The sequence below is a fragment of the Dipodomys spectabilis genome, unplaced genomic scaffold (assembly GCF_019054845.1).
Source record: "Dipodomys spectabilis isolate Male_0828 unplaced genomic scaffold, ASM1905484v1 ptg000018l, whole genome shotgun sequence".
Lineage (NCBI taxonomy): Eukaryota > Metazoa > Chordata > Mammalia > Rodentia > Heteromyidae > Dipodomys > Dipodomys spectabilis.
This window is the reverse complement of record NW_024870695.1, coordinates 7,798,964-7,823,534: the sequence shown is the minus strand read 5'-3', so window position 1 is coordinate 7,823,534 and position 24,571 is coordinate 7,798,964. Positions and strand designations below refer to the sequence as shown.

The window sequence follows — 24,571 nt, the reverse complement described above, 5'->3', positions numbered from 1 at the left end:
GATGAGGGGCACTCATGAGACAGACTACCCCCAAGATGTCCTTCAATTGTCCCTGCTTGATTGTTCTACTCCCAAGTTCTCTGCCTGTTGAGGAGGGTGTTCCGTAGCTCTAGGATTTTCTGAGCCGGCTAAGGTTCCAACCTCCATCTGGAAATCAATTCTTCTCACTTTGTTTCTCCTGACCTTATCTGGGCTTTTCTTCTCTGGCCTAGTGCTGCTGCATCCCTGAATGGCAGAGGAAAAAGACAAAACACTGGGTAGGACACAAGTATCATAAGATCCTATCTCAAAATCACACACACACACACACACACACACACACACACACACACACACACACACACACACACACACACAGAGCTCCCCTTCCACTTCTCCAAGGACCCAAGATGGCCTTGGGTCATAGAGCCCTATGAAGAACAAGTTATTGGTCTGGGTGCTGGTGGCTCACACCTATAACCCTAGCTACTCAGGAAGCTGAGATCTGAGGATCATGGTAATTGAATATCACCAATTAACCAGCAAAAAGCTATAAGTGGAAGCATTGTTCAAATGTTAAAGTACCAGACTTGACAACTAAGGCTAAAGGGGAGCCCCAGGCCCTGAGTTCAAGCCCCACTACCAGTGCACACCGCCCCCTACCAAGAAACAAAAACATGTGAATGCACACACATGAACATATTATTGAAATTACTTTTATTTGCTGGGTGCCAATGGCTCATGCCTGTAATCCTAGCTACTCAGGAGGCTGAGATCTGAGGATCACAGTTCAAAGCCAGCCTGGGCAGGAAAGTCTGAGAGACTATTATTTCCAACAAACCAACAGAAAACTGGAAGTGGTGCTGTGGCTCAAATGGTAGAGCACTCGCCTTGAGCTGAAGAGCTCAGGGACATGAGAGCTGTCTTCCTGGCTACTACTGGAACAAAGGCAGAGAAACTCTGCTTTGTGGGCTGCTGTCCCACCAGGGTCATTAGCCCTTGGCCCTTGAATGCCAGAGTTATAGAGTATGACCCTCTCCCTTGCCCTAGCACATTACCATATGCTCCCAAGCAAAGGACACCTGAACTATCCCAGGCTCTAGCTGGTACACATGGGTTAGGATTGAAACCTGGTCCTTCTTAGCCAATGGCTCCTCCTGGTAAAGGTACCTGGAGGCCCAGAAGACCTAGACAGAGGAAGGGAGAGGTTTGAGACTCTTTTCCTTCTATTCTCATCCTTCCTGGAATCCCTGCCTTCTTGCTTCCCTAACTCTGAGCCCTTCATTCCTTCCCTGCCCTCCCACCCTTATTTTGGTGTTATCTTCCTGAAAAGGTGGTGAAGCCACCAGATGTAGCCCAGGACAGCTGGGGACAGGGCAGGAGTGGTGATAAGTCCTTCTGTGTTGGAAAGGAAAAGGGCATCACAAACCAAGGACAGGGGTCAGCACTGTTGTCACCAGTAAGAGAACAGCCTGGCCCCAACTGTGACAAATAATCCCAAAGTCATGGGGCCCCACTGCTCACCTCTCTTGAAAGCTTTGGCCTGCCATGAATGGGAATGAAGTCCAAAGGGCACATCTGCATCCCTCCCACAGGGCATGCTAATGCAGTGAGTGTGAAGGATGCCAACTGCCCCCTGCCAATGTCCTTGCCGCTGCCCACCATCATCTGAACCCCAGAACCAGCTCCACATAGCCCAGACAACACACGGAAGTGTATACTCCCACACATGTGTGCACTAAGCCTTCCTTGGTATCCCCCATTCTTGGGGACACGAGCCCCAAAGCTAACTGACTCAGGAGGGGCACAGGAGACATCTGGACTTTGTCCCGCTCCCTTGGCTTGTCTCTCTGCAGCTACCCCAATATCAGAAATGGGGCCCAGGATCCCCATGATGACCTCAGGTGATGTTCTTATTCCTAGGCTGTTTGTTCCATGAGCTGAACATCTGACACCTTTTCAGAGAAATGTTTTTTTCATCTGAACATCTGGAAATGATGGAAAACATCTGGGAAGGCCCAGAACAAGCTGTTCTATGGATGAAAACCCCCTTGGCCCCAGTTTCCACAGTTCAGGTCCTGGCCTGCAATTCTCAGGAGCTGCCACCGCGCCCCCCACCCCCCCCACCCCCCCCCCACCCCCCCCCCCACCCCCGCACTCTGTCAGGTGAAGTATGGACCTGAGATGGGGTAAGGTGAGGGGCCCAGACCCTTCCCCATGGGAGGAGAGTTCTCACTTCCCTAAACCCAGGCAACTCTACCAGTCACACAGGCTGTGACTCAGGGTCATAAAGATTGAGATGAGGATAGAGACACTGAAGATTTAAACTTTATCTTCTTCTCCTGGGGGTAGGTCAGAGGACAACAAAGAAAAAGGAACTGCCTGAAGATATGGCTCAGAGTCCTGTTATAGGCTGTGGTGTGCAAGCTTTACTCTGCCCAGCTGTGCAGGTTGCATCCTGCAACCCCAAGGGAAAAGGTTGTATAGAACTGAGGTGGGGGTGGACAGGGGCACAACTTGATATTAGATGAACTCAAGTGTTACAATTCCATCTGCTGACTGAAAAGTTGGGATTTTTTGTGGAGGGTGGGAGTGCCAGTACTGGGGCTTGAACTCAGGCCCTTGCATTCTTCCCTGTCTTGCAGCACCTCTAATTCTGGCTTTTTGCTGGTTCATTGGAGATAAAGAGTCTCAAGGGATTTGTCTGCCCAGGCTGCTTTGACCTTCAGTCTGCAGATCTCAGTCTCTTAAGTAGTTAGGATTGTAGGCACGGGGCAGAGAGCCTTTTAGTTTCAGTACCTGAAGGCTCCCCAACACTAGCCCTTGGACTCCTAAGGCTTTGAACCACACTTCAGTGCCCTCACAGTTCAACAGATCTCCCTAGAACCCTCTGATTGGTTCTTTGCTTTGTTTTTGCTAAGCCATCTCTACCTAAGTTTAGCCTCTTGGGTTGCCCTAAGACCTAGAACACTTTTCTTAAGTGGTGGCCACTTTTGGCCTATGCTTGCTCTTGCTCAAGAACCACTGTGGCTCCCTTCCTCCACTAGGCCAACTTCTGACATAGCTGTCTATGCCCTAGACAAGAAACTCTGCTGGGGACCCTTCCAGATGTCTGGCTTGGCTCGTGGCTGACCCTTGACTCTGAACTGGCCTTCCTCCTTAGTGTCCCTTCCTCAGTGGGTTAGGCCAAGTTAGATTTAGTCATAGGACTGGTATATGTCTTGCTAAGTGCCTAGAAGGAAAGGAGCTAGCAGGCTCAGATGGAAAGCTAGCAGTCCATCACCAGCAGGATGAGGACGCAGGCTGTAAAACACATGCTGTTCCTGAAGATGAAGAGTCCGAAGCCTCTCTCCCAGGACTTCTACTGAGGACTCCGGCTTTGTTGTCTAGACCAGCAACCTGCCAGCCTTAGAGGCCTGGTGGACAAGAGCCCGCCCTCTCCCAGAGTCCCCAGGGTGCTTAGAGAGTTGGTACCTCCCCTGGGTTCCAATTTGCATGGCAGGAAGGGGCCTGGAGGGTGGGGGAGAAGCAGGGAGGGACAGGCTACACACCAGGCAGTTATATGTTATTTTCCCCCAAAAAGCTCAGACTGAGGACCTGGTGACAGGCTTGGACGTTGGAGATATCAGAGACAGACAGATTGGCGACCATGGCAAAGCTGGGTCCATCTCCCATGCTCCACTGCTGGCTGATGGCGGTGCTGCTCTTCTCCGGTATGGCTGTGATGGGCCTGCGGGCTTGACTCTGTGCTTAGGACTCCTGCTCTCTCCACCTCCTTCTGCATCTCTTTCTGCCTCTCATGTCCCATGTCTCTCTGCCTGCCCTGGGTCACAGCCTTAGTGTTGGGCTCAGGGTCTGCATTGACTAGAGTATGTGGGGTTTTGCTGGGCACAGGGGCATGCCTGGTGGGCAGCCATTAATGTTGGAGGAGGAACTAGCTACATGTGGCTTGTCCCTAAGGCCCTTCAGGATACCACATGGGAGTGGACTGGGGAAAGGTGGCGCCAGCCAGTCCCTGGAAGGAAGATATTCCATAAAGAGACCCCTCCTCATCTGGAAGGCAGTATAGCCTTCCCAGCTGTGACTTCCTTCCTGTCTCATTTAAATGCCTGTTCAAGGCCACCCAAAGGGTCAAGGGGAGAAGGGGAGCTGGAGGGAGGGCTTCCTGCCTCTCCAGAACATGGAGGGTTGAGGGGTCATTGAGCTTAAGTCCTGGAAGGAGGAAGTGGCCTTGGGAATGTAAAGTGTGCAGGGCTAAGGTGGCCAGCAGAGGGTGGAGAAGCCTGACTGGCCCCACCCACTTCCTCCCACCCCACAGATGGGCCAGTGCCAACAATGTCAACAAAGGACCCAGCACAGAATCCTCCAGGTCAGTCACTTGTCAACCCTACCTGAGGGCAAGTATGTCTGCTCAACACTGGAACATTGGTCTTTGTCCCAGAACACCTGTGTCCTGTCCTGCCATGGGTCTCCCTTCCCAGGCCTTCATCCCCAGGCCTCCTTAGGGTCTTCCACTGAAGCCCCACTTCCAGCTAGCTGTCTTTTTTTTTTTTTTGTGCTCCTGGACACTGGGAGATAGGCTAACCCAGGTCTCAAGCAGGGGAGTCATGGGGATTCCACAGAGGCCTCAGGCCTGGCTGTCTAGTGATGAATGAGTACTTGAGTCTCTGAGCAAGAGTACAAAAAGGAGTAGGTAGAAGGGGAGATGGGGAGGGCCTTCATTGGAAGCCTTAGAATTTGTCTTTCTCCCCTGGGGACTGTGGGGAGCCCTAGGGGATTTCAGGCAGGTGCAGGGCAGCTCAGGGGAAGGTCAGCAAAAAGCAGCTCCTCCATACCCCTGTCTCCTGACCAACCCACACAAAGACAAAAAGGCAGCCTGAGGCCCCACCCAGAGCTGGAGCCTTTGGGTGAGGCTAGCTGGCAGGAAGATGCCAAGAGGGATTTGGGGTTTGGCCTTGGTGCCCACAGGAAGTGCTTGTTCCGGAATCTGGCAGAATCCACGGTTTGTGGCCAGGAAACGGGGCTCCAAGGTGAACATACACTGCTATGCAGACAGCTCTGGCATGGTGACGTGGTTCCGGAAGCCGGAGATGAATGCGGACCTCCAGATGGTGCTCCCAGATCAGAGCCGAATCTTGCCATCCCAGAACGGCTCCATCTACACTCTCACCATTAAAGAGGTCCAGTTTGAAGACAACGGCATCTACTTCTGCCAGCTGGAGTGCACAGGGAGGAGCTCTCCAAATGTCCAGAGCTGTGGCACAGAGCTGCGAGTCATGGGTGTGTGCAGGCCTGCCATCCCCCCATTCCAGATTCCAAGGGAGGTAGCCACAGCCCTGCAACTCCCAACAGAGCTGCTGGGCAGCAATCCCTGAGGGGCACACAGAAAGTTACCACTAGAAGCTTATAGATGGGCTCTGATCCAGCCATCTCCCCCACCCTAGCCTCATTCTCCACTTTATCTTCCCCAGGGTTCAGCACCTTGGCACAGTTGAAGCGGCGCAACACACTGAAGGATGGAATCATCATGATCCAGACTCTGCTCATCATCCTCTTCATCATTGTGCCCATCTTCCTGTTGCTGGACAAGGTGAGGGAGCTTTGGTGGAACTGGGGCAGAGGGTAGGGGTGGGAGGTGGCCTCAGATCAGACATGGGCAAGCCTTCCATCTCCCTGGTCCTTGAAGTTGCTTTCTTGGCCTCAGAGCCTGTCCATTGACTTACCCTTCAAACATTCATTCATTTAGTAATTTATTTAGTTGTTTTTGGAGATACTTTGTACCTATCCCTTTGTTCCTGGTCTTCCCATTCTAACCCATTAGGGGACAGAGATGTGGGGGGAGGGATATTAATATGGATCTCTCCCCCACCTGTCCCACAGGATGACAGCAAGTCTGGGATGGAGGAAGATCACACCTATGAGGTAAGGACTAGGGTAACCTGGAAGTGAATCATCAGTAAGCCCCACTGTTGCTGTGATCAGGGTGTGGCCCAAGCCTGAACTCCATTTCCTGTCTTCAGGGCCTGAATGTTGACCAAACCGCCACCTATGAGGACATAGTGACTCTGCGGACAGGGGAGGTGAAGTGGTCTGTTGGAGAGCATCCAGGTCAGGAGTGAGGAATCAGGCCCCACACCCCGCACAGCTCCCGGGCCTCACTGACTGCTTCAGAACTGCCCGGCTCATGCCCATCCCCTCCTATGGAACCTCCAGTTGGCCTCTGAAGCTGACCTGCTGGAGCTGCCTCCCGGCTAAATTCCTAGTTCCCAGCTCTTGCCAAAGGGCCTGGGGTAGCAGGACAACAGGGAAGTGACCTGGAACAAGAAATTCTCTGGTGATAGACTGGACCCAGCCTTCTGGGAGTACGGTGTGGGATCTATCCCCATGTTTGGGACAGGAAAAGCAAGAGAGACTTGTCAGAACCTGCAGATGAACTCAGAGCTGATGGGCTACCTACAATGCTGGGAAGGGCCACAAGCCAAGTGGTTAGTGAGACTTTGCTCCTCATGTCCATCCCCTCCCATCACTGAGGGCACTTAGCCTGGAACCCATTCTCCCATGGAATAAACATGTCTGACAACTACCCCACAGAATTATGGTTCACAGGGCAGGTGGACATAGTGGCCCTGTATGCAGGTGTGGCATCTAAATGTGGTACTTGTGGGCCTCTGGGTTGTGGGAGGAGATAACTGTCCTGATCGCCCTCCCTTTCTCTATGAAGGCTCAGATGGGGCCTGTGGTCACATTGCCCAGTTTTCTGCCCTTAGTTCTGACTAGGCCTAGAGCAGCTGGAGAAAAGGAACCTAAGAGGTGATAGACAGGGATGCCCTGGGATCCACTGAGCCAACCAGCAGCAATTGAGTCCTAGCTGCTTCACAGAGCCAGGGGCTCAGCCTTAGGGGGCTTTGCTCTCCTCCACCTATCCCAATGCTCATTTCACCTGTTTCAACAAAGCTCTTCCAAAGCGCTGCAGGTCTCAACCTGCTCAGACCAGCCTGTGCAGCTGTGGCCCTGGGTCTAGGCCCCTTAGATGGCTTTCTCTCCAGAGCGCAGGGATTTCCTACCTTTGCAGCACCTCTCACTGCCTACCTATGACTTTGTGTGTGTGGTGGGGGGTGGGTTGGGGGTGTCTTGGGGCTTGAGCTCAGGGCCTTGGTGCTGTCCCTGAGCATTTTTGCTTAAGGCCAGCATGAGCCGAGGCTCCACTTTTGGTAGTTAATTGGAGATAAAGAGTCTCATGGATTTTCCTGCCTGAATTGGCTTCAAACTGCATCCCTCAGATCTCAGCCTCCTGAGAAATTAGGAATGCAGGCATGAACCACCCAGTGCCCAGCCTACCTGTGACTTTTAAATCTGACCCAGAGCCATGAAAAGATTCTTGAACTGGGGATGTAGCTCAAGTGGTAGGGCATCTACCTAGCAAGCCCCAATATCACCAGAGAGAAAGGGAGAGAGAAAGAAGGAGAGAGGGAGAGAGAGAGAGAAAGAGAGAGAGAGAGAGAGGAGGCTTTGTGTGGTAAACTTTCTCAGTGTCATATCCCCACCCCCTCCTCCATCCCACCCCCACTGTCCTCATTATATGCTCCCTTGGTCTCTCTACAAATTAGGCCTCAAGCTATCAGCTGTGAGCATAACTTGAGTCAACTCATAGCTAGGGGGTAGGGGTGGGGTCAAGTGCAGCTAACCTGTATGTGCAAGGCCTCCCTCCCAAGCCAGATTGTGCCCCACTTCCTGTTTACCTGGAGGGGATTCAGAAACATTCCTCTGCTGTTCATGCTCCAGATTCAGGCAGGGGAATCTCTACTTAGAGGAAACCACTAGTTTACCTGGAGAACCATAGACAGTGTGTGAGAGCTAGAGAGAAAAACCCAATTTGTAGCAGATATCCCCTGGAGTTCTGGATGGGCAAGATGGGTAAGGCACACACACCTAGAGTGTCAGGCCGGTTTGTTACTGAACAGGACTGCTCTGGGCCAGGAGGGCTGAGTGAGGGGAGCTGTTTGTTCCCTCCCTGGTCTGGGCTCCTAGGGGAAACTGGCTTGTTTTGGCATTTTTCTCCACTGAGCTGAGCCCTCGCTTTCCTGTTATTTTGCATAATGGCACTAATTTTGTCCTCTGCCTTCACCAGGGACCTAGGCAGCCAGTGGAGGGTGAGGAGAGACTCTTCACTTCTCCCCCAAGCAGGGTCTCCCCCTGATTGGGGCTTCCCTGAGTTGGGGCAGGGAGGAGGGGGGGAGCCTTGGATTTACTGAAAGACGAACATCTTTCAATAGCTGGGATTCCCTGAGGCTTTGAAATACTTGTTGACAGATACTCATTTGGGTGGGAGATTTCATCCTTAGCAGTCACCCTAACAGGGCTCTAAGAAGTCTTTCTGGGTCATAATAGACTGTCTAGGTGTTATAAGAGCTTGCATTTTGAGTAATGCTGTGTCTGTTTTGTGGGGCTTTGGTCCCTAGAACTCACTGAGGCAGTAGAAACCTAGCTGGGGCATAAGGATAGGGATGATGAGCATCCCAGGTCTTGGTTGCGTTATCTGTAAATCTATCTGGAGCCAGGTATGATAGAATGTAATTTCAGTGACTCAGGAGTCTGAGGCAGGAGTATCTGGACTTTTATGCCATTCTGAAACTCATCCTCCTGCCTCAGCTTCCTCAGTGCTAAAATGGCAGATAGGTGGCACCACCCCTGGCTCTAGATGATGGTTTTAAAAAATTTACTGTATAAAATTAAGTTTGATTACTTTTCTATGTACACAAGAAGTTTGTACAGCTTTATGGATTCTAAAACATGTATAGACTCTTAAATCTCCCCCACAATCAGGAAAACAGAGTTTGTTGGGGGTCCCAACAAACATAAATTGATCACTTTTTAATGCTCATCAATAACAACAATACTCAAAATGCAAGCTCCTAAAACAGCAAGACGGTCCATTATGACCCAGAAAGACTAGAGCCCTTTCAGGGTGACTGCTGGAGGATGAAACCTCCCACCCAAATGATTTTCTGTCAAGAAAGACTTTTCCAATGCAAATGCAAAATTCTTCCCAAACCAGCAGCCTTCCTTGAATGGCTTTACAGCTTTAAGTCTGAGCCATGGGAAGAAGATTAGGGGCAAGGAACACTGGGACAACTTTAACCGTCTTCTAAAAGTCTATGCTTGCCTAGCATGCATGAAGCCCTGGATTCGATTCCTCAGTACCACATACACAGAAAAAACCAGAAGTGGCACTGTGGCTCAAGTGGTAGAGCATTAGCCTTGAACAAAAAGAAGCTCAGGGTCAGTGCTCAGACTCTGAGTTCAAACCCCAGGACTGGCAAAAAAAAAAAGTCTGCTTTGAAGAAGTTTTCTCCATGTGTATCACAAGGCCCAACGTCCTACAGACTCCACCCTTGTGAGCAAGGCCTCAATCAGTCTCCCAGAACCCTCCAGAGATGCTGCTGAACCATCCTTGTAGAAGCCCAGCTCCTCTGAGCCTCCCCCTCTCCAGAAAGAAGCACTGAGAGCCTTGGTAGACACATGCACCACCGCTCACTGGGGGAATCCACCTGGGTCCCTTGGGACTCTGGTTTAAGGTTCCTCCTCTGCTCTAGCTTGACTTCCGGCCTTCTCATTGCAGGTGCTGCCTGGGGTAGGGTAATCTGGCCCAAGATTTTGGGTGTTTTTCCAGCAGAATCAGAAATAAAATAAAAACAACGCAGAAAAAAAAAAAACCCACCACTGTTTGAATGGCAGCAGCAGGCAGTGTGCATGCCTCGTAGGTGTCTAGCTTGATTGAACACTTGTCATCAAGTGTAGAGCATGGTCTTTCATACCTATAATCCCAGCTACTTGGGAAATTGAGATTGACAGAATCATGCATCAAGGCCAAGCCAGGCAAAAAGTTAGCAAGAGACTATCTCAACCAATAAGTTGGATGTGGTAAATCACACCTGTTATTCCAGCTATGAAAGAGGCAATAAGATTATGGTGCACACTGGATCCGTCAAAAGCATGAGACCCTATCTGGGGGAAAAAAAAAAGACAGAAAAAATTAAAAAAAAAAAAAGAAGAAGAAAAGACTAGGGACGTGGATTAAATGATGGAATGACTGCCTAGCAAGCATGAGTCCCTGAATTCAAACCCTGGTTTGAACTAAAAATAACTATTAATAAACAAACATATTAAATCCTAAATTCATTCAGAGTTTGTTAAGATGCATTTGACTGATCCTAATACAAGTTAAAAATAAAATACACCTTTCCTAGGGAACTAAGCTTGTTTTCTCCACATGGTAAGATGGGGAAAGGAGACAACACTAAGACCCAGGTCCCCCAAGTTCAGTATGTTTAGAATATTGACACAAATGCTCATGGCCTTGTTGTCTACTCCTTCATTTAATGTTTTCACAAATATACAGCTATCATTCAAGTTCTTGTCCTTGTTATTTTTAAACAAATATGCTAATAGGAGGACATCAAGAGACAATATGTCTAACCTTGTCATCCCAGCCAGACCTCTGTATTCTTCCTTCCATACTTTTGCTTTCCTCAGCACATTCACCTAAATTCTCAGGCCTGGGGTTGTGTTATCTTGCTCGCTGCTTCCATCCCCTGGCTTACTCGCTCACCTCTCTCTCAGTTATTTCCTTTATGGTAGTTGTCCCAACTTGAAATGTCTATCGTTTGCTATTACATATTTACTTGTCTGCTATTTTCTCTCTTCCTAGTAGACTATAAGCTCCAGAAGAGGATTATGCTCATTTCTCTGGTCTAATATTTGGTACAAAGTATGGACCACAATTACTTGTTAATATCTGAATAAGAGAATAAACAAGTCAAGTGTGGTAGTGTACCTGTGGAATCCTAGTGACCAGGAGGCTGAGACAAGAGGACCTCAAGTTCAAGGTCCATGTATGACTAAATACTGGGACTCTGTCTCTAAATCAGGTGTGTATGTATGGAAATGCATGAATGAATGCATGGACGGATGGATGGATGGATGGATGGATGGATGGATGGATAACAGCTTCCAGTGCAGTAATGGGAATATGATGACTACAAACAGTCACAGGACAAGCTAGAGGAAGGAAGTGGTTATTTCCAGCTGTGGGCACCCATTAGGAAAAGCACCTAGACTTGCTACAGCTACTGGGATATATTTCAGAACGGAATACTTCTTTGTCAATGTAACTTTTTCTCTGGGGAATGAGGCCCCAAGTAGAGATCACTTAGCAAATCTATTTATTTAGACTGCTAGATCACTCAGAGATGTACTCTTAGTATAAACAACAGTCCTACCAATACACAGGAGTACCTGCCTTCCTTGCTGTCCTCCAAGGTTGTTCCTCCATGCTTGAATCCTCTGCTGCACAGGGGGGTGAATTCAAGGGTCCAGCGAGATACAGGAAGTGAAAACAATGTACACTGAAACGTGCAATACAAATATAAAGGACGATGCGATTTGGTTCACTGAATCAGGCTACATTAGGTTGTTTGGGGTTTTTTTCCCCCTACCACTTTTCTTTTCTTTCTTTTTTTTTTTTGATTGTGGGTCTTGAACTCTGGGCCTGGGTGAGCTCTCCCTGTGCTCTTCAGTTCAAGGCTAGTAGCTCTCTACCTCTTGAGGCACAGCGCCACTTCCGGCTTTATCTATTTATGTGGTGCTGAGGAATTGAACCCAGGGCCTCATGCATGCAAGGCAAGCACTCTACCACTGAGCCACCTTCCCATCCCTCCTACCACTTTTCTTAGTGCGTATGGACACCTCATTCTGGGGCTGATGTTTTTGTACTCAATTCCCCTGCCTTCAATAAACATCTGTGCAGGGGCTTTATCTTGTCCTCCTAAGCTGTTCACTAAGAAAAGTTCTGTTTACACCAGAGAGCACCACAGATCTGGCTTGGGGGGTGGGAGAGGGAGTTTACTGAGGTTGGAACTTGAAGCCTTGTGCCTATCAGAAAGATGCTTTACTGCTTGACCCACTCTGCCAGTTCCTTTCTGCGTTATTTTGCTTTATGCTCCTGGAATTAGGGGATGACAGGCATGTGCCACCTTGCCCAGCAATTGGTTGAGACAGATATTCACATACTTAATCACCCAGTACATTACCTGGCACATGTTGGGCCTTCAGAAATATACCTATCCTGTGAAAGCTTGTGGAAATACCCACAAAACACTCTCCAAGGACTTTTGCCCAGTTGGCTAAATGACTATCAATGCTAAGACACATATACTAGCCAGGAATACACTTGCAATCCCAACACTTGGGAGGCTGAGCAGAAGGACTGTAAGTTGGAGGCCAGCCTACACTACAAGGAAAGATCCTGGCTAAAAAATTAAAAAATCAAAATACTTAGGATGCTAGAAGCTAAAAGAAGGCAGATGATCATTACTTGAGTGCAATAACCAGCCTCTGATCTCCAGGGAAGAAGAGCAGAGTTAAAAGTAGGCTCTAAAGAACCAGCCAAGTGGTTCACGCCTGTAATCCTACTACTCAGGAGGCTGAGATCTGAAAGGATCATGGTTCAAAATCAACCTAGACAGGAAAGTCCATGAGACTCTTAATTAAACACCAAAAAGCTGAAAGTGCGACTGTCCTTCAGGTGATAAGAGCCCTAGCTTTGAACAAAAAGCTCAAGAATAGTGCTCAGGCCCTGGGTTCAAGCCCCAGGATCAGTACACACAATACACACACACACACACACACACACCATACCACACCCACACATACACACAACCAACGAGGAATAGAAAGAGCTTCTGCCAATCCTGAGGCCACAACTTGGATGAGAAATATGGATCACCAGCCCATGAACTTGAACCTAAGAGGGGCTCTTTAAGCCTTAAAGAAGCACTTTAGAATCAAGAGCATATCTGTAACCTTTCATGGTAAGTACAGAGAATCCAAAAGATGGCCAAATCCACTGGACATCCAAATCCACTGATAGAAATCCATGGATTTCAAATTAGAAAAAAACTATTTCATAAAGATGGTTGAAAGATTCATCCTGAGCCTATGGAGGCTAACACCGGAGGAACCATGTGCCACAAAGACAGCTCTTGGGCAGTCTCCAAATTAGAAAAGTCCGATATCTCAGCAATGACCCAAGACTGGACTATTTTCTGTAATTAGAGAAAAAAAATCCTAAGACTAGTTCAAAGTTTAGTTTTTATTCCCAATGAATCATAGATGTGGTCTGTACTCCCAATGAATCATAGATGTAGTCTTTGCTCCTGAGAAGGCCCAGAATAGAGGACAGGTCACCAACTTCTACTACCATATATATTTCTGCAGTTTGTCTCCCTGGGTCCAGTGGTTCCTATAGGAACCTTCCATAAAATGCATTCCTGGGAGTCTCCAAAGTCCTCTGGGTCAACCAGAGGAATCACCTTAGTTCTGAGAAGTGAGAAAAAAATGCTCTCCTCCCCAGGCTGTTTCTACTTGTTCTGTAAGTAACCTGTCTGATGGGGAGCCAAGCCACACCTACTTTGTGCCCATCTTATTTGGCTATGAGACAGTCCCCAACTCTCACTTCTGCTGTCCTCACTCCTCAGGAGGGAGTAAAAGGGTCAGAAGTTTCTCCCTCTGTTATGGAAACACCATGTCGGTGCCCCAGGGGATACAGGAGGAAGATGTCAGGGGAGGTAGAAGGAGACATGGGTTCAGGGACTCTCCTCTTCTTCCCACCTGGTTCCCCCTTTCTTTGGTGGAACTGGAAAGATGTCCTTGCTGTCTCTGTGGCTCCCGAGACTGTCCCTTTGGCAATTTTCTCTCTGACTGCTCCCCCCTTCCCCCATCTGGCTACAGAGCAGCCCCCAGGGTCCCAGTAGTCCCCTTGAAGGGAAGAGGATAGGATTGGGAACAGGATGAGTGGGAGGAGCTTCTGAATTATCCATCAGCATAAGGCATCTGTGGGTCCATTCATAAATTTATAGGGACAACAAGTGAGGGCCCTGAGGTGGGGGAAAGAGGGCCAGTATATAAAAAGGGCCCGTAAGGGAACAACTCCAGGATCCCAGGACCCAGCTTCCCAAACTGCTTAGGGTCCTGTGGTCAGCTCACCACACTGCAATGGCTGCAGGTAAGCACTTGTAAAATTCATGTGGGAGGGCACAATGTGGACCCATGTATGGGGGCCCTGCAAATGGGATGGGAGCCATCTAAGCCCAACAGTGGCCATCCTGAGAGGAAGACTCTCAGAAGGTGGGGAAGTAGTCTGGGGGCAGGGAGAAACTGGTCATTGCTCTTCAGCCTTGTCTATTCCTCCTGTCCTTCCCTCCAGGCTTTCGTAGTACCTGGCTCCTGGCCTTTACCCTACTCAACCTGCCCTGGTCTCAGGAGGCTGGTGCCTTCCCAGCCATGTCTCTGTCCAGCCTGTTTGCCAATGCTGTGCTCCGAGCCCAGCACCTGCATCAGCTGGCTGCCAACTCCTACAAAGAGTTTGTAAGCTCTCCAGGGATGGGCACCCAGCTGGGGTGGCAGGATGGGGCAATTTCCCCTTTGGGAAGTCATGGGAGAAATCTAAGGTCTCAGGGTTGTCTTGTGCAAACAGTGCTATCAGCGGAGGGGGTTTCCAATAAAGTAGCAATGCTTTCCCAGGAACGTACCTACATCTCCGAGGGACAACGATATTCCATCCAGAATGTCCAGGCGTTCTTCTGCTTCTCAGAGACCATCCCAGCTCCCTTAGGCAAAAACGAGGCCCAGCAGAAATCCGTGAGTGGTACCAGGCTCTCGTTGCCTGCTGTTCTCCCTTCTCTCCAGGCAGCCTTGCCCACACCCCAGGCTGGGGGACGTTTTCTCTCTTAAGGATGGGGAAGGGTAGGAGGCCCAGGCAGAAGCCACAGGGCCACATACCACCACCTAGCCTTTGCCCACAGGACTTGGAGCTGCTCAACTTCTCACTGCTGCTCATTCAGTCCTGGCTGGTGCCTGCACAGTTCCTTAGCAGAGTCTTAACCAACAGCCTGGTGTTTGGCAGCTCCGACCGTGTCTATGAGAAACTGAAGGACCTAGAGGAAGGCATCCAGGCTCTGATGCGGGTGAGGATGGTGCCAGGGTCTCCAGCAGTGGGGGTCATACCACTCTGATTAGGTTTGGAAGTCATACTGGTCTACCTGGGAGCTAGAGCTGCTACTCTCTTTTTTCCAGTTAGGTCTTAATTTAAAAGAATGTAGCTTAGTCCCTATTTCCTCTTCTAAATCATCTCAGCCTATCTCTGGCCCTGGGGGGAGGGGGAGGGGTGCGAGGGGGAGAGTGAATGACATAAACAGGGAAGGAGGACAAAGTTCTCAGGATTCCTCTGCCTCTCTTACCTTTCTTTCCTCTTTAAGGAACTGGAAGATGGAAGCCCCCGGACTGGACAGATCCTCAAACAAACCTATGAAAAATTTGAAGCCAATCTGCGCAGTGATGATGCACTCATCAAGAACTATGGGCTGCTCTCTTGCTTCAAGAAGGACCTGCACAAGACGGAGACCTACCTGCGACTCATGAGGTGTCGTCGCTTTGTGGAGAATGGCTGTGGCTTCTAATCACACAGTGTCTCTATTACCCTCCCCTTTCCCTGGAAAGGGCCTCTCCAGTGCCCATCATCCTTGACCTAATAAAATTAAGTTGCATCATATTCTCTGACTATGTGTCTCTCTACTGGGGAGGGAGACAGTATGGGGAAAGGGTAGAATGGGGAAGCCAACCTGCAGGGATCCTGATCTCATACTTGGTTTTCCTGAATCAGAATGAACTGGGCACATCACCCTCTCCATAACACGCTAAGTCTATTTCCTCCAGGTGGGTGTCCTAGCTTTCTGAAGAGTCTCATAGGTCAGTAAGGTCATAGGTTACTCCCATAAAGTACTTGAAGACACTTTCTCCCCTGCCAACATCAGCAATTCCAAACTTGGGAAGAAATGAAAACAACACAAGCTATCAAATACAGAAGAAAAGTACCTGGAAGTGAGATAGCACAGATGAACTCATAAGTTGTTTTCTTTGCCCGGCCTTTTATCTATGTAAGAAGCATGTAATTAATATCAGATGCACCTAAATTTTAAGACGAATATCCATTTGTTCCCATTACAGCTTGGGAGATAAAACCAGTCCAATGATTGGTTGGGGACAAACAGAACCAGCATCTGGAATCTGAATTAGGGAGTGCTAACGCAATGCCAACATGGGGCAGGTAGATAACTATAGAAGTGTTGAGATAACTACAGAAGTGCTGATACGCTGGCTTCTGTGGGAGCTACAGTGTTGAGGAGTAGGGTCAACTAACATAGGGCTCATCCAGCCTACGCCCTTCACGACTGGAGGAGCAGGTCTGCATGCCTTCTGATTCTTTAAGACATTCAGACTTTTACATGAATCTAAAATTTAAACACTGGCAACTAATAGGTATGGAAAATAGTTTAAGGGAAAAAATTAACCCAAACACATTTGGAAACCTAAGAGCAGTGAATAAAGAAGAGAGTCAGAAAGACATGTGCTGCATATAATTTATGCTCTTGAACAAAAAGATAACAATATGCTTTTTATAAGGCTTATGTGAGGATTAAGTGAAATGATGTTTCTGAAATGATTGACGTATTACTGAAGTCAACTTATTGTGTTATGCTTGCATCAAATTTGGGGGTGCCTCGTGTTTTCTGATGGAGTGTCTAACACTTGTCAATAATCACAATGTTTTCATATGTTTTTTTATTTCCAATGAGCTTGAAGAGTGGTGGTTAATGCCTATTGGTTTTAGCTCCTCAAACATTTTGGCTCACTAACTAACTAGTGACCTATAAATCAATACTTAGATGTGAAGATCTGGGTTCTGATAGAAGGACAGAAGCACTTTCATCTAGTGCCACTTATGTTGATTTTTACAAATGAAACCCAGGTAGTAAACAGTATGGTAGTTTTACAGTCCTGTTTTCTGGACATTTTCCTCTATCTGCTAACTTGTCCAATCTACATTATAGAAAAAAGATGTTAGTTTGTGAATGACCTGGCTTAAGAGTCCAGTTTTGAGGACAGAATCAAACATCTCAGCAACCTAGAGGAGAAGAAGAGAAAGAAACAGGTGCTCCAAAGGACACTTTACAATCTTCTCCTGGGATGTGACATCCCTTTCCAAGGGCTGGTTACTTTGGTGTCCAGGCATGCTCAGTGCCAAGGATCAGTGCTTATACATCAATGGGCAGGGAGTCACACTACTGCCTTATCAGGGATTCAGATCAGGGACTGGAGGGAGGGAGGGTGCTCTTTTGGGACTATCCAATTGTCAAATACTTGGTAATGAAGGAATGGAAGCCCAAGAGTGAGCATCAATGTACAAGTGGAAGCACAATGACTCAATTTTGCCACTTCATACAAAGACAGAGCAGGAACAGAACTGATATTGATTGATGAGAAGGGATTAACTATCTCCCTCCTCAGAAACAGGTAGGATGAACAATTAAATTTGGGGGACTCATTCCTTGTTGAAGGCATGTCATTCAGGATAGCTCATGTTTCCAGACTGTGATCACTCAGATTTGACTCAGAATTGTGGGAATCTGTGAATGCTGAGCCATGAGATCTAATAAAGAGAACTGGAATGCCATCCTCTGACTCTCAGCAAGCTGTGAGTGGCCCAAGAAAGATCAATCGCTCCTAGCATTACAGAGAGTCAGGATTCTACCCTAAATGTGAGTTAACTTCCTTAGACCCTGGACTTAGATAAAGGTTTATACAAATTGTGGTTGTTTGCTACTTGCCTCCACTTCTAAGGTAAGAAAGTTACTCATCTGGGGCTGGGAAGGTGGCTCAGTGGTAGAGCGCTTGCCTTGCATGCATGAGGCTCTGGGTTTGATTCCTCAGTACCACATAAGAAAAAAGAAAAAAGCCAGAAGTGGCGCTGTGGCTCAAGTGGTAGAGTGCTAGCCTTGAGCTGAAGAGCTGAGGGACAGCGTCCAGGCCCAGAGTTCAGGCCCCATGACCGGACCCCCCCCCCCAAATAAAAAGAAAGTTACTCATCTTAGGATTGTTTCACATGCCGGTGTCTGTAACTTCAAAGAGATTGCTGCCTTACTTTCTGCACTGTACTCCCCTGTCTGATAATCAATAAAGACCCTGCTAACAGGACCTGGGGTGTCTGTTGCTGGAAAGAGGCACAGGCCCCCTGGTATCCCAAAACCAGTTTTATGGTCCAGTTTCCATCACTGCCTTGCTCCCAGCCACGATAGGTTAAGGTTCTTGTGGCAGTCTGCAATACAGAATAACCTATTTTTTTTTTTTAATTTCCTTAAAGCAGAGTTGGTATTTTGACATCAATACTAGGAAAGTAGTTGGGTAGCTACTCAGGGGGCTGAGATCTGAGGATTATGGTTCAAAGCTAGCCCAGGCAGACAAATACAAGAGATTCTTATTTCCAATTAACCAACAAAAAGCCAGAAGTTGAGGTGTGACTCAAGTGGTGGAGCACGGAACTTGAGCAAGATCATGAAGGCTTCAGTTCAAGCCCCAGTACCAATGCAAAGAGAGAGAGGGGGAGGGAGAGAGAAAAAGAAAGACACATAGAGAGAGAGCATATTGGAAAGAGAGAGGTTTGTATTGGGTGTATGATTTTTGATGAACCTCAGTGGTTGTCATAATTTCAACTCTTTAGTTTGGGATTGTAATGAAGGATATGGTTACCACTGGGAGAGTTAGTGTAAGTAACAGCAAAACTCAGCACCTGTGAACACATGTGTGCTAGTGCTTTTTGAGTACTATGCCATCTTTTTCTAACTATAATCCTATCATCTAAATACTATTATTGATCCGACCGCACTTCCGGGGCGACGGTGACGTCTATGTCCGCGCGCCGGAAGTGCGGCGCGCCGGGGGTCCCCGGGGGCGCGCGGGCTCTGGAAGCGGAGGCCATCATGATGGCTCCGGGCGGCCTGGTCGCCACCTGCGGCCAGCGGTTCAAGTGGGCCATTGAGCTGAGCGGGCCCAGCGGAGGCAGCAGGGGCCGAAGTGACCGGGGCAGCGGCCAGGGAGACTCACTGTACCCCGTCGGGTAGGTACTTGGACAAGCAGGTGCCGGACACCAGTGTGCAGGAGACGGACCGGATCCTGGTGGAGAAGCGCTGCTGGGACATCGCCCTGGGCCCCCTCAAACAGATCCCCATGAACCTCTTCATCATGTACATGGCCAGCAACACCATCTCCATCTTCCCTACCATGATGGTGTGCATGATGGCCTGGCGGCCGGTCCAGGCCCTCGTGGCCATTTCAGCCACTTTCAAGATGCTAGAGAGTTCAAGTCAGAAGCTTCTTCAGGGTCTGGTTTATCTCATTGGGAACCTGATGGGCTTGGCACTGGCTGTTTACAAGTGCCAGTCCATGGGGCTGTTACCTACACACGCGTCAGATTGGTTAGCCTTCATCGAGCCTCCAGAGAGAATGGAGTTCAGTGGTGGAGGACTCGTTTTGTGAACTTGAGAAAGAAGCTCCTTGAACCTAAAGTAAATGGACCTTATTTATATCCTGCTCTAGGCCTAGTAGCTCCTAAATGTGCTCACTCTTAAAATAACCACTGACAATACCCAAAATCTCTTTTCCATGGTGAGGAGACAAACGCTAAATGATAATATGACTACAAACACAAAAGAAAATCTTACCACAACCCCTGCCTGAAAATAATGTAGAAAACTTTATTTATGTGTCAGTACAGAGCAAAACAATACAAGCAGAACTATGTAAACAGGAGTGTTTCAGTAAATTAAATGCTTTTAAAAAGTTAAAAAAAATAAATACTATTATTACCCCTTTAGTAAGACGCCCCACTTTAGATTTAACTTGTTTCCTCAGATCATAAGGACGACAAAAGGTCACCTTCAATATCCCTAAGAGGATAAACATTTAGAGTACAAACAGTCACTGTCCTTCTGTAGATAGTCAGGGTAGCTGTGGATTAAGTTTGAGCTGGCTACCAGGTGCCCATGGCCCATGCCTCTAATCCTAGCTACTTTGGAGGCTAAGATCTGAGGATCATAGTTTGAAACCAGCCTAGGCAGAAAAGTCCATAAGACTCTTATCTCAGAAAAAGCCAGAAGTGATGTTTTGGCACAAGTGGTAGAGCACTAGCCATGAGCAAGAATTGCTCAGAGATAGCACCCAGGTCCTAAATTCAAGTCTCAGGATGGGGAGAAAAAAAATAGTATAAGCATGTTGTTCTACTGTTTAGAGAAAGAAAATGATTGAAATCTTTAGCATATGGAGCCTCCTGGAGACAGTGAAGGCAGCAGCCCCTAGAAGCTCTACTGTGCTGGAAAAAAAAAAAAAAGATGTAAAGTTGGATACTGGTGTCTCAGGCCTATAAACCTAGCTACTAGGAAGGCTAAGGATTGAAGGCCAGCCCAGGCAGAAAAGCTGTGAGACCCTTTCTCAACCCATAGCTGTGCACAGTATCATGTACTCATCGTCCCAAGCTAGGTGGGATGCTGGATTGGAGATCATAGTTCCAGGCCAGCCCAGGCATGAAAATGTCCACAAGACTCTGTGTCTAGGGAAGGAATCTGGATGTGGTAGTGCACAGCTGTCACCCCAGCAACTATGAGAAACCTAAAACTAGGTAGATTACAACTCAGGGCACGCCTGGGTGGTAAACAGGACACTATATATTAAAGACTCAATAACAGTTTTTTCACTTCAAGAATTACTAAGGAAGAACTATCTAGACATTGGATGTGTTGACCCACAGTGGGAATAATGAAGGGGAAAGGAAGATCCAAGCCTACAAGGGAAACTAGGCCAACTTCAAAGAGACTTTGGGAATGGCTAATCCAAAGCACTGGCTGTAGGGGTGTAGCTATGTGGGGGACAATTTGCCTAGCACGTACAAGGCCCTGGATTTGACCCAGTAGGTTGATCTCTGAGACATGGATGCCTGGACACCCAACCAAGGAACCACCTGCAGCTAGACCAAGCCCCTTGGAAGCAGACTTCCCTCTTTCAGAGAAGCCTGATAGTCAACTCAGAGACGGGAATCTTCAGAACCATTTGGTTTCACAGGACTGTAGAGAATCATCCATCAACAGTGACACCTTGTGGCAATGAGAAGCAAAGACAGAGTAGGCTAGGTCTCAGGCTCTCCCTACTGGAACTAGGAAGTCCTAATGATCATTCTTTCCTCCTTCATGGAATCACTGTGTTTCAGGACTCTGGAGTCACAAGGTAGCATTTATAGATATGGGATAGATATGGGACAGCTATGAGGCTAATGCAGTGATCCAGACATTTAAATGAATCATTGGGGGAAGGTGGCTCAGTGGTAAAGTGCTTGCCTTGCATGCATGAGGCCCTGGGTTCAATTCCTCAGCACCACATAAGCAGAAAAAGCTGGAAGTGGCGCTATGGCTCAAGTGGTAGAGCACTAGCCTTGAGCTGAAGAGCTGAGGGACAGCGCCCAGGCCCAGAGTTCAGGCCCCACAACCGACAAAAATAAATAAATAAATCATTGGATTAAGCTGTTCTACATAACTTCCTTGAATCTGCTTCCTATTTCTCCAAGCGCTGAACTTGAGAAGATGACAAATTTAGATTAAATTCAGATGAGTAACACACTAAATTTAGCAGGAAAATTGAAATTTAGAAGGTAATTTTGAGAAAAAAAAATTTCCTCTTTTGTAAACTTGAAATATTTCCAGCTCTTTCCAGGAATCCTTTCTTGATCTTGAGTTAGTCTTTCTTTTAGCAATCTATACTTTTCTTACCATAGGACTTAATGTGAAAATATAATCTCTTTGTTTGCCCCAATTGCTCTGCTACAGTTGGATAAAGGTCCTTCAAAGGCCTATGTTTTCTTTTGTTGTTGGTTTTCTTTTTCTTTTTTGCTGGTACTGGGGCTTGAACTTAGGGCCTGAGCGCATTTTCAACTCTACCACTTGGGCTATAGCTCCACTTCTAGCTTGTACTTGTATGGGTATGTGTGTGTGTGCATGTGTGCGCACACACGTGCGTCTGTGTTTGTATCCATGTCTCTATGTGATTATGTGCTGTTCCTGAAGCTTGAACTCAGGGGGGCCAGGCATTGTTCATGAGCTTTTTTGCTCAAGGCTAGCACTTTACCACTAGAGACAAAGTTTTACTTCCAGCTTTTTGGTGATTAATTGGAGATAAAGAGTCTCATGGAGCCGGGCACAGGTGGCTCAGGCCTGTAATCCTAGCAACTCAGGAGGTTAAGATCTGAGATCGCAGTTCAAAGCCAGCCCAGGCAGGAAAGTCCGTAAGACTTATCTCCAATGAACCATCAGAAAACCAGAAGTGGTGCTGTGGCTCAAATGGTAGAGTGCTTACCTTGAGCTGAAGAGCTGAGGGACAGTGCCCAGGCCCAGAATTCAAGCCCCACGACCAAAAAAAAAAAAGAGTCTCACTTATTTTCCTTCCCAGGCTGAAATCCTCAGATTTCAGATTCCTGAGTAATTAGGATTACAGGCATGAGCCCTCTAAAGGCCAGCTAAAGGCCAATGTACCTAAAGGGCCTTCTAGCCTGTGGTGCTGTGAGAGGTGGTGAAACCTTCAAATAGGTAGTAGTACCTAGTGGGATTATCCATGAGAACACCACACAAGCAAGATCAGAGAGGAAATACTAATAGACACATTATAATTAAAACACTAAATCCACAGAATAAAAAAGAATACGGAGCCAGGAGCTAGTGGCTCATGCCTGTAATCCTAGCTACTCAGGAGGCTGAGCTCTAAGGATCACCGTTCAAAGGCAGCCCAGCAGTAAAGTCTATGAAATCTTATTTCCAATTAACTACCAGAAAACTGGAAGTAGAGCTGTGGCTCAAAATGATAGCGTGCTAGCCATGAGCAAAATAAGCTCAGAGACAACACCCAATCCTTAGGTTCAAGTCCCAAAACTGACAAAAAATAAAAAATACTGAAAGTTGCAAAGAAGAGACTAGTTATTGTGGCAAGTTTATTCAATGACAGCAGTTTTCTCAACTCTAAAAATGCAAGGAGTGTACCAGGTGCCAGTAGCTTATGTCTGTAATCCTAGCTACTCAGGAGGCTAAGATCTGAGGATCAGACTTCAAAGCCAGACTGGGCAGAAAAGTCCCCTTGAGACTCTTATCTCCAATTAATCACTCAAAAACTGGAAATGACATTGTGGCTCAAGGGGTAGAGCACTTACCTTGATTAAAAGAGCTCAGGGACAGAGCCCAGGCCCTGAGTTCAAGCCCCACAACTACCCCACCAGCAACAACAAAATGAAGGAGCACATGGAAGGACCTAACAGAAACCCTAAAAGATAGCAGTTGTCAACCTGGATTAGTGCACCCAACAAAGCTATCATTTGTGGTTAAAGGAGAAACAAAAATCTTCCATGATAAACAAATACTAAAAGAATTCATTACTACTAAACCAGCACTGCAAAATATACAAGAAAGATACCTGCATCCTCAGGCTTATTGCAGTTCTGTTCATCACAATAACTAAATGATGGAATCAGCCAAGGTAACCAATAACACATGAACAGATAAAGAAGTTATGGTACATATATACCATTAATATTACTCATCTATAAAGAAAAAAAAGGAAATTATGTCACTTTCAGGAAAATTGATGTAATTGAAGAACATCATTTTGAGTGAAATAAATCAAGCTCAAAAAGCCCAATACTGAGGTGGGTGTGGGTGACTCATGTCTATAATCCTAGCTATTCAAGAGGCTAAAATCTGGAATACCAAAATACAGATCCAGCCAGGGCAGAAAATCTTTTTGACTATCTCCAAAATAACCAGCAAAAAGTTGGGCTGGAGGCATGGCTGAAGTGGTAGATACTAGCTGAGCAAGCAAGTCAAGCAAGCACAAGGCTTTAAGCTCAAACCCTAGGATCTGGGGGGAAAAAGCTAAATATTATTTTCACTCTGTGGAAAACTAGATCTAAAAGACATATATAGGGCTGGGATGGTGGCTCAGTGGTAGAGTGCTTGCCTTGCATGCACGAGCCCTGGGTTTGATTCCTCAGTACCACATAAGCGGAAAAAGCTGGAAGTGGCACTATGGCTCAAGTGGTAGAGTGCTAGCCTTGAGCTGAAGAGCTGAGGGACAGCACCCAGGTCCAGAGTTCAGACCCCATAACCGACAAAAAAAGACATATATTCATATTCATGAATATACATATATATATAGCTATAGAGAGAGAATATGATTCTAACTATGGAACTATTTAGGGGAATGAGAGGAAGGTGAAAGGCAAAAAAAGATGGAGGTTAATCATTTTGAAATACATTGTAACTATGTATGAAGATAGCACAATGAAAGCTGTTGATCAATAAGAGGTTGGGGGATGGGGAAAGTGCATATAATGCATACCCATCTGAAATACCACAGTGAGACCCCTTGGTGCAACTAATACACACTAAAAAATGAATGCATCAATGATAGGAATGTAAATAGGCTCTGTTGGGGGGAAAGTACTAGAAGGAGGATGAATGAGTAAGAATATGGTTGAAATAGTTTGTTTGCATGCATGAAAATAGAAAAAAACCTGCAGATGTCAACTCCCCTTCAGATTGAGTGATATTAACTTGGGGAAGATCTGGAAGTACGCCAGGGAACAGAATGAATGTCCTAGGAACTTATGTAC

At 47.2% G+C, this 24,571-nt stretch overlaps 2 protein-coding genes and 1 pseudogene across 4 annotated transcripts; all 3 read left to right on the top strand.

The window, feature by feature from the left end:
* Positions 1-3,503: 3,503 nt before the first annotated feature.
* Positions 3,504-6,562, top strand: Cd79b (CD79b molecule). Of its 3 annotated transcripts, none has more exons than XM_042674025.1 (6): positions 3,504-3,692; positions 4,298-4,348; positions 5,032-5,259; positions 5,451-5,569; positions 5,860-5,901; positions 6,000-6,562. In XM_042674025.1, the coding sequence occupies exons 1-6, from the start codon at positions 3,629-3,631 to the stop codon at positions 6,096-6,098; spliced, it is 603 nt and encodes a 200-aa protein (XP_042529959.1). In that variant the 5' UTR covers positions 3,504-3,628; the 3' UTR covers positions 6,099-6,562. The 3 variants fall into 3 exon arrangements, with proteins under 3 accessions (XP_042529959.1, XP_042529958.1, XP_042529960.1); XM_042674024.1 differs by having other exon boundaries at positions 4,948-5,259; XM_042674026.1 differs by lacking the exon at positions 5,032-5,259.
* Positions 6,563-13,973: 7,411 nt separating this feature from the next.
* Positions 13,974-15,537, top strand: LOC122103287 (somatotropin). Its single transcript, XM_042673820.1, has 5 exons — positions 13,974-14,041; positions 14,243-14,403; positions 14,560-14,676; positions 14,841-15,002; positions 15,294-15,537. The coding sequence occupies exons 1-5, from the start codon at positions 14,032-14,034 to the stop codon at positions 15,492-15,494; spliced, it is 651 nt and encodes a 216-aa protein (XP_042529754.1). The 5' UTR covers positions 13,974-14,031; the 3' UTR covers positions 15,495-15,537.
* Positions 15,538-18,851: 3,314 nt separating this feature from the next.
* On the top strand, positions 18,852-19,675 carry LOC122103360 (annotated as a pseudogene).
* Positions 19,676-24,571: the final 4,896 nt, after the last annotated feature.